The sequence below is a fragment of the Sinocyclocheilus anshuiensis genome, unplaced genomic scaffold (assembly GCF_001515605.1).
Source record: "Sinocyclocheilus anshuiensis isolate Anshui unplaced genomic scaffold, SAMN03320099.WGS_v1.1 scaffold1170, whole genome shotgun sequence".
NCBI classification, from domain to species: domain Eukaryota; kingdom Metazoa; phylum Chordata; class Actinopteri; order Cypriniformes; family Cyprinidae; genus Sinocyclocheilus; species Sinocyclocheilus anshuiensis.
The window spans coordinates 1,454-11,749 of record NW_015538055.1 but is presented as its reverse complement, the minus strand read 5'-3'; the positions used below and the strand labels follow the sequence as shown (position 1 = coordinate 11,749).

Here is a 10,296-nt window from a genome sequence, read left to right as displayed (position 1 = left end):
TTCATATGTCATATGAAACCTTGAAGAGTCCCTTCTCTCCCTGATATTCCCGATAACTTTTTTTCTTTTAATTTGTGCTATATATATTTTATATACTTCATATGAAACCTTGAAGAGTCCCTTCTCTCCCTGATATTCCCGATAACTTTTTTTCTTTGATCATTTAATTTGTGCCATCTCAAGTTCACTTGCTCAGAGCAGGCCTGTTGCATACACACATACCAACCCCAAACGTTTGAATATGTATATTAAACATTAAATCATCTTACATCTATAACGCAATTATCTAATGTAATTTCTTCATTTTTAAAGTGTGACAAAAAACATTATGGAAATTCTGAGAACATACTGATCCGGAATGTGGGAATAAAAAAAAAATTGCTACACATTATAGACATTGTGTGCTTTTTAAAATATGCTGTGGTAATTCATCATGATGTCTGGTGTGGGACTCTATACACATCCTATATCTGACAACAGCATAAAGAACTTAAGCATGCTACATTTTTAGCATATCTTTACGTGATCCACTTGGACCTAAAGAGACAAAGGCTCACACAAGGATGCTGTTCAAATGGACAGTACATGTATTGTGCAGTGGCTGCTTGGCTACAAGACAACTATTCAGGCTATTCAGGGGTTGTATTCATGACTTTTCTGCCAGAACATATGAAGTTGGATGCTTGAGTAGCATTCCCTTGGGATAATTTTCCAAAAAATGCAACAGGTCTGCTCTGAGCAAGTGACCTTGAGATGACACAAAATAAATCATCAAATAAAAAAAGCTATCAGGGGAGAGAAGGGACTCATAGTCAATTGTGCATATGGTGTGTGCTAATACTGATCTATGGAGGCTTGACCATAACCACTCACTATAAGTAACAGTGCTATTGCAGAAATACAATCAGCCAGCCAGCCGTTTGGTTAGCCAATATTCTGGGTGGCAAATGAGTTTAAATGATTATACACACCTTGATTTTATTCAAATATAATGGTGCAGTTGAATTAGCTGTGAGTTCAGAAGAGACTATGAGAAGTGTTTCAGGCTTTAAACTTTCTTCACACTTGGAATTAACTAATTAATACACATGCATGGATGTATACCAGTCTCATGCTGAGCAAGCGCGTATGTAGACGGCCCAGGCCCTGAAAGACACGGGTACAGTGGAGCAGGAGTTCCTGCAGCTGGTTCTCGATGACCTGGGCATCACCCGGCTCGCTTCTTTGGATCAGCTCTTCTCCATGCTGAAGCAAATCGTTTAGTCGACCTGCACTCTCTCCAACTGCCTCTTGAAACCCCTGAGAGACAAATATACATAAAAACAATTAGCAATCATATACAATATACATCCTTCCTTGATATTACTTTTAAAGGTCAAGGCGATTTAATTCCATTCCTAGAGGCCACAACCTGGAGTGTTTAGTTCCAACCCTAATTGAACACATCAGAACCACCTAACAAAGGTCTTCAGAACTACTTGATTATTACTGGCAAGTGTGTTTTTCATTAGGGTTAGAACCATTAAAGTTCTGAGGATCAAACTTAGGACCATTAAAACGTCACAATGTAAAAGCTTATATAAAACATGTATTAAGTATAACATTATATATTATTATTATAAACTATTATAATCTGTTAATTATAATAAAATATTAATTTGACATTCAAATAATTAAATTTTTTATTATTGTATTACAAGTTGTTACAGTAAAATATAAATTAAAATATTCATGTATTTAACAAACTATATATTTTTAACTTAATACATTAATAATTTAATATATTTTTATAATATTTTCTCATTAATAATTAACAATAAAATTTAATTTAATTCTCGATTAATTGATCTCTATCTTTAATTGTTCATTTTAATTTATCATTATTACTTTTTGTATTTTAATTTGTTAAAGTAAAATATTAATTTAATTAATTCAATTGTTAATTGTATGAATGTATCTATGCGTTTATTTATGTAAAAAGTAAAATGTCTGGCCGCATATTAACAATGGATCCAATACAAACAAACTTTAATAGTCCTAAAAGTAAGCTTTATTTTCTTCATGCTAAATATATGAATTTTCTTTTTGCGTTAATTGTGACCTGGACATGTTTACATAAGACTAACCCAACTTGGCTTTTCTGGGATTTGTACCTGCAACTTAGGGGTTAAAGAACTGCACTTGTAACCAATAAAGGTGTGTGTGTGTGTGTGTGTTCAAATAGCAAGTGTCAAAACCTTTACCAAGTATAGTATCATTCCAATAAAGTAAAAAAATTTTAAAAATTTAAAAATTCTAAAAAAACAAAACATTAAAATTTTCCCAACAGCACAATAGGGTTAAAAGATGACACCTTTGAGCAGCTTGAGGGTCTTTATATACCTTCAACCTGCGGCACACTGTCTCCACAGTGTTGCTGAGCTGATCCCAGCGCTGTCCGCAGTCCTTCGTCATTTCTACGAGCCGCGCGCCCATAGCACCTCTGAACAGGCCGACCAGAGTTTGACAGAGTTTGGTCAGTCCGTCCAGCTGGGTTAAACGTATCCTGGCCTCAGCACGGAGGTTCTGGAAGGAGATACAAAAATAGACAGTGAGATCATGCGATTAAGAGGTAACTCCCTCCAAACTAAAAAAAAATATACATCCCACCGGTTCTCTGATTAGCTAAAGCAGGTTATTTTAAGAAAGTAGTGCGAGGGGTTAAGACGGAGGGAGGCGCAATGGTGCTTAGGAGGAGAGCCAAGGAGTTTGACGACCATTTGGTGTCATTTATCTTCACTGGCAAGGGTCCCGGGCTTCTAGACACTGAGTAAATGCACAGTCTGCGCATTTGTAAGTGTGTCTGTGTCGTTGATTACACTTTCATTGTAGAAAGCTTCAAAACGCTGGCTGGCATCCACTCGGCAACAGACACCTGTAATGACTAATTGGAGATGGTCTTGCTCTCATTTTATACAGTAACACAACTGCCAGAGTTTGGAGGTCATTTGTCTTTTGGCAACTCCGTTTTAGAGTTATCATCATCAGATTTAAACTAGAACATGGTCAGACTTGTGGCTTCAGCTCTACTGTGTTTTTAGGCCTCAACATGGCTAGTGTCATTTTTTTGTGTAAGGCATTAAATTGCTGATAACTTCAGCTTTTCTAATGATTTTTTACTTTAATTCTGACAATTGTGGTCAACAACCATCTAAAAGTCTTCTTTCAAAAAGAGACCACAAATATTTTTGGGGTTTGCATTCAGAACGGTTAAAAAAATTATTAAAAATACACAATTAATACATCCAAATCACTTGAATACTTTAATATTTTTCAAACCATTTTCCAAATAAAATGACTATATTTATAACAACTTGGCATGCATTTCAAAAATGCATTTTTGGCATGCATTTTTAAAAATTAAATTAAATTAAAAGTATTTTTTTTCTTTTCTTCATCATGGACAATATTATATGTCATAAATTAAACATCTAATAGCACTGAAGTTAGACCAAATCACTTGAATACTTTAATATTTTTCAAACCATTTTCCAAATAAAATGACTATATTTATAACAACTTGGCATGCATTTCAAAAATGCATTTTTGGCATGCATTTTTAAAAATGTTAGATTTTTAAGTATTTTTTTTCTTTTCTTCATCATGGACAATATTATATGTCATAAATTAAACATCTAATAGCATTGAAGTTAGACCAAACGTCTCATTACCTCATACTTTTGTAACTCCTCTTTTGCTGTAACATACAGCACATGGCTGGAATTCGGGGAAGCTGCTATTTTCTCAGCTGATCGAAGCCAGTCATCTAAACAGGAGAGTTCTTTCTTGAATTCATACCACAGCATCCACCTCTTCTCCAACCTGATGGACCAATGAGAAACAATTAGGTAGAACAATCTGTAAAGATCAGTTATACAGACAGGACGCCAATACTCATGGGCGTCTACTCACTTGACGCAGCCCTCGAGGGAGAAGGAAGCATCTTGGCTCAAGTCTCCAATGGACGACCACTCATCAGAGAGCTCATTCAAATCATCATGCAGTTGAGAGCTTCTCGTGGGAAAGCAGGTCTCAGAGGACTGTAGGTAGAGACCACTTTGGGGGTTCATATCGACACATGTTTGCTTCTCTTCTCTGTCTTCATCACTTCCTCTGGGGCCTACTCTGGTGTTTCCATGGTAACTGGCTTTGAGTGATGTCTCTTCTAACATCCTGGCATCACCAAGTGCCACCTGTTTACAAGAACACAAAGCGAGGCCAGCTCATTAGGCTCAAACACAACATGATGCGCAGACATATTGTGTCGCTGTTGTCAAAACTGAGCTCTTTTCAGTAATAGTCTTCCTTATGAGGAGGTAAATGCATTGTGGGATGTTTTCTTTTCAATGCATTAAAAAGAATTAATGTTATATATGGTAGTTGACATTAAATACTTTTGGGAAGCATCTAAAACTATTGCTATTTTGCATGCAGCTTCTATGCATGCAGCTTCTATGAGCAGATATTGATTGAGAAATTAAAAAACAAAATTTGTACTTTAAAAATACATTTGTCAGTTTTAAAACTAGACTAGTAAAGTGAAAAAGTTAAATTAGTGGTGACCAGTTAAACGGATTTAAGATTTTTTTAATGAATAAAATCTTGAAAAAAAAAAAAACACTAAGGAAAATAAAAAAAATCATGACAATCAAACAAATGATTTGAAATAAATACAAATAATATACATTTGTAAATTACTAAACTGCATAAATGTAAATAATCAAATAAATAAATTCATTAAAAATCATAAATTACAAAAAAATATTTTGATAAAATAAAAATTGTGAATACACATTTCATAAATACATTCATAAATAAAATCAATTAATCATAAATCAATCAAAAATCATAAATTAATAAAAATCATAAATGAGACCATAAATACTTTGACTCAACACAAGGTGTTAGGCTTAGGCCTATACAATCCATAGTTGACCAATGCAAATTAAGTCATGTGCCAATTTCCTTGAGAGTTTTCACCGTTGCATAGTTTTGTCCTTAAAAATCTCTCATCACAAAAGAATTTCACAATTCATTCACAGTGCATAGAAACTCACAACTGCAGTATTTGGTTAGAAAAGCTGTGGTTTCTCTGCATGACAAACACATTAAAACTTTCAGACACCTCAGTCATGAAGAAAAGGCGGTGCTCTGGGGTATAACTTCAGCCATCTAAAACCATAAATCAGTTTTATGCCCATTACCCAAAGGAGTTACGACGCTGCCGCCACAGCCCAGGCAGAAAAAAGCCAAATAGATTTTCCTCACTCTGATACCTGCATAATGTGGCTGACAGAGCAAGGTCGGCTATGCCAGGCCATGGCTGCTGTCAATCAAGACAAAAAGTGCCTTACGCTGACCTCACTGCTGACCTTACAACTAAAAACACTTTTTAGAAAACATTCAAGAAGAGCTTAAAAGCCTGCTTGAGTCTTGAAAGCGGCCCACGTTTGTATTTATGAATGGACTTGCTTTTGAAAAAAAATTACTTGGGGGAGAATGGTTCTTTCAAAACTTTAAGCCCGACCAGCTTATAACTTAAAGTTATACGTGCATTATTCACCCGCAACATTGCCGCCCACCACGGTCGCAGGTACACGCTGTCTTCAGGCTTAGCCGAAATGACTGTCATTTCTCAGGGTTCGCTGTGATTTTGCCCCAGTGGAGGGCATTAAGGTACTGGACTGAGTCTCAAAGCAGTCAGGTTGAAAATCGAAGTCACCGTTATTACTTTTCTCAACCTGCAGAGAATGTTGCTCTCGCCTGAGGGGTAATGGAGTGCAAACACGACTGCAATCCATACTCTGTTCCTAACCTTTTCAGAAGTGAACAAACTTATAGCAGGCTGCAGGCCATTTCCCATCTCATTGGCGAGCTTGTGTCTTGAGGAACAGGTGTGTACGTGTGACACCCAACAGGCGTGCAGTGACACAATGACTGGAAATGGGACGTTAAGAATCTGATTTCACCCTGATTTTCATCCTGTAGGCCTACAGTACTTCCCAGCCCAGATTAAGTTACATATCATAATGTTTCAACACAAAAACCAAACCATGGAGATGGTCATTCAAGCCCAACACGTGGTATAGGCGTGCAAGAAGTTCTCACTGGTGTAACCGGAACATAAATGTGACTATTTCGGTATCTAATCCAGTCAACTTGACTATGTTAATCATATACATATAATCCTGGAGGAAAGTCATAGATAAGCATCATGGTAAATTATTATAGAAAGCAGGATCAAAAAAAAGCATGAGATTACATTATTAATGCAAAATCAAAGTCAAATAAAATCATACAATTATCGAATAATTACATGAATAAAATACTATATAAGCATTCAATATATAAACTCATAAATACCATAGATTAATAAATAAATGTAAAAAATAAAATAAACAAATAATCATAAATAAAATCAATAAAAAATAAAAGGAAATGACTCAAATAAATAAATAAACAAAAAGGGTCAAGACAAATTAAATACATTCATTAATAATAAAAAAAATCACAGTTTTATGATTTTATTTGACTATCAAATAAATAGATAAATAAAATACAATATCATTATACATAAAATAAACTAATAACTAAATATATAAACCATAATTTAAAATGTTTCGTAAATACATTCATAAATATTCAAATAAAACGCAAGTGAAACAAAATTTAAATATAAAAAAACAAAAATACATAAAATACAATATAATAATAAAAAGTATTCTATACTATAACTAAACTACAAATAAATTAATAAATGCATACATACATGCATAAATAAAAAGTTCTCACAGGTGTGAAAGTAACAAAAATGTGCCCATTTTGGTATCAAGTCCGGTCACAGATAGCTTGACCATGGTAATTATATACGTGTAATCCTACAAGAAAGTCATGGACAAGGATCATAGTAATTTAATATAGACAGCAGCATCAGAAAGCAGGATGAGACACACAAGGATGTAAATGGCAGGCCGGATTACAGATGCTTAGTCATCCTATTCAGCTAGTGTCGATGGTTTGGCTAGAAACCGACGAGGCAGGTGCATCTGGGGACCTTTCCATAACACAGCCCACATTTGAATGAGCTAGAGCTGAATAAACACGCAAACTGCTGTCTGTGAGAGTGCCGGGGGACAAAAAAGCCCTTCCATTTAGGCGAAAGGTGACGTGGGATGAGTCTGCATGTGGAAGCAAATGAAAAGTAATGATGCATTCAGTACATCACTGAAGCTTGAATCACTCTCGGGCTTCTTATTCAGGTTTTATAGACCATTTTTCCAGCTCACATGACTCCTCAGTACAGGCACAAAACACCCTCACAGAAAATGAACGTCGCTCTTGGGAGAACATCGTTTTTCTTTCTTAATGGCGAATAAAGCGGCGCTTGTCTCCTTGGCGCTGAATAAACCTCACGGCAAACGGAGGTAATGTTACTCTTTCGGTGACCAATGACAATTACTTCGCTCTGTTTATGATAAGCCGGGGAAAGGTCACAACACTCTAAAAGCTTAGACTGTTGTTGTTTTCATCCGAAGCAGTAAACAGCCAATCTCTTGCCAAGCTCAGGGCTCGTACTGAATCTCATCCCACACGCCGCCAAGCAAAAAGTATAACCGACAATTTCAGCCCACATTCTATTGATTAATTTAAGGTGGAGGACAAAAATGAGTTTAACAGCGTGTCTAATGACTCTAATCAATCACATTGCTGAAAAAAACATCACTGAAAAGCTCTATAGTAAATACTAATTAAACTCATGAACCTACATTTGAGACGTAAATTGCTACAATAACAAACTGGGAACTAAGACCACAAAATAGTAAGGAAATAAAAGATAAAGCTGTTCAGTGTAATTTATATCAGTAGTTATAAACTGCTGGGTGGTGAGAAATAAATAAATAAATAAAAGCTAAACACAAATAAAATGCAACTACCTAACCATACATTTAGGGATAGATAGGACTGCTCAATTCTTATCTATGTAAAAAAAAGTCCTATATATTTTGTTGTTGACCAAGGCCTAGTTTTTGGTGTAAATTCAGTCACATGGCGATATGAAAAATACTAATACTAATAATCTGGCCCAGTATTTGATCCATGTGTTAGGATGGTAAAAAAATAAGTTAATAAACTATTAATAAGAAATTATAATACCAACAACACATAAATAAATACACTGAAAATAATAATAAAAAACTAATATACACAATAATAATAATAATAATAATAAAGAAATGAATAAAACATCTACATAAAATAACAATAATAATAAAGGAAACATACTTCTACTTTGATAATAATAATTAAATGAATGCATAAAACATATCTATATAAAATCACTAACCATTAATATGAATATGAATGAAACATATCTACTGTTAAGTAGATACATCAACAACAACAACAAAAAAGAATAAAACATCTGTATAAAAATGACATATATGTATATATATTATATATATAATAATACCTTTTTTAACTTTAATAATAATAATAATAGTAATAATAATAATAAAATGAATAAACAACTATATAAAAAATATAAAGCATTTTCTATATAAAAGTAACAAGAACAACAACGCAACTGCAAAATGCATGTTAATAATTTAGCATATTTGGCTTATGTAGCTCATGATAAAATATTGTTTTCTTTTTTTTATTTTAAGTTTTAAAAATTTATGTACAATAACCAAATGTAGAATTGTGATGCCACTTACTGTCCAACATAAAACCTTAGTCCTCAAGCAAAACCAGTGGAGAACCAGTGGTTTATATGATGAACACCACAAACTTGCACAATTTTAACACTGTTTGCTCAGTGTGAGTCACAAAACTATGACAAGCTAACATAGTTCTGCTTGATCGAGCCAACCTGTTCAGAAAATGTATTTTTAATCGAAAACGTGTGAACACACTCCCGGTGAGGTGACAGCTAGTGTTCCACCCACTCCCGTCTGGGCCGTCCCATGGAGGTGGCCTGAGGCACATCTGTGTTTCCGGTGATGGGTGCTCATGAAGACGGAGGAGATAAGGACCCTGGTGTTCCACACCCCCTGATCCCGAACCCTCAGCTCTCCCTCCCTGTCCTTACAAAGACTGCACTCATTGTCTCTTTGGTGCCACAGGCCCAAATCGCAAACAAACAGGCCTTTCTCAGCACCCGGATAGGGAGAAGAGGCCAGTGCCAGGACACCTGATCTGATCCACTACACACACACAAAGCAAGAGATGAACTGGGCCCCCCTCCTCTCCTCGGCCCCTCGAGACCAAGCTGTGCAGAAGGGCAAAAGAGCAGCGTTACAGCAAACTCGCTCTGGGTCCTGTGAATTAGTTCATTACATCTAATTTGCCATTAAACAGAAAATGTGTCTCAATTTAAGTCTGACCATGGCCTTAATAGTCCTAATAGGAGCTGAATGCTCTCAGAGAAATTGTCAGTATGTGATTCAAGTAGCTAGATCAGCCTTCAAATCCAATCCAGGCTTCTTCTAATCCCATTTACACCACTCGCAATCTGGTGAGAATCCTCAAACCGCATCCTCTTGGAACTGCCTTCATTTCCCATGCTTAAAACGACACCGTTCCAAAAACAACAGATGACAAAGAAGATCTGCTGCTTTGTGACAATATCAAAGGTATAACGAGCACGTCATCCATTAATTGCAGCATATAGCTAAAGGCAAGCCACTCTTGTTAAGAAGATGAATTTTGCTTCTCCACATGAACACGTCATAGCTTGAGATGGAAATAATTGTTCTCTCAGCTGTGATTCCCCAGCTAGCAGACGCCTGACAGGTGTTGTGCTCAGGGAGAATAACGCAGACTCATTCACCTGATGACTGAGGATTCATTCAAGGACAAAAAGCAAGTTTTACACAGCAGAATGTCTGTTTGACACATCACTGTTGTAGCCTGAAGCAAGGCCATTCTCTCAGGAGAAAGATAAAGACAGAATGGATCTCTCTAATCGATTCAAAGGGAACAGAAAAAATAAAAAGAAAGAACAACAATTAACAAAAACAATTTACTTAAAGACACAAACACACACACACAGTAACATAATAATAATAATTTTTAATTAACATATGCATTATAAATAATATATTGTAATATTTATTAATAATGAATGTATAATTAATGTTTATTTAATTATAAATATAATATATGTTTTATTTGTATAGTTTATTTATATATTACAATTTTATCATATACACATTTATAATATATATATATATATATATATATATATATATATAT

The 10,296-nt window shown here is 35.0% G+C and overlaps 1 protein-coding gene across 1 annotated transcript in view; it reads right to left on the bottom strand.

Moving 5' to 3' along the window:
- LOC107683391 (uncharacterized) overlaps nucleotides 1-9,237 on the bottom strand; it is a gene marked incomplete at its 5' end in the record, with an annotated part of 19,650 nt that extends 10,413 nt beyond the window's left edge. Inside the window, 5 exons of the mRNA XM_016479451.1 lie at nucleotides 1,105-1,299; nucleotides 2,311-2,565; nucleotides 3,711-3,861; nucleotides 3,952-4,232; nucleotides 8,988-9,237. Coding sequence (XP_016334937.1) covers nucleotides 1,105-1,299; nucleotides 2,311-2,565; nucleotides 3,711-3,861; nucleotides 3,952-4,232; nucleotides 8,988-9,237 — 1,132 coding nt within the window. The remainder of the gene's footprint in view (nucleotides 1-1,104; nucleotides 1,300-2,310; nucleotides 2,566-3,710; nucleotides 3,862-3,951; nucleotides 4,233-8,987) is intronic.
- Between the last annotated feature and the right edge of the window lie 1,059 nt (nucleotides 9,238-10,296).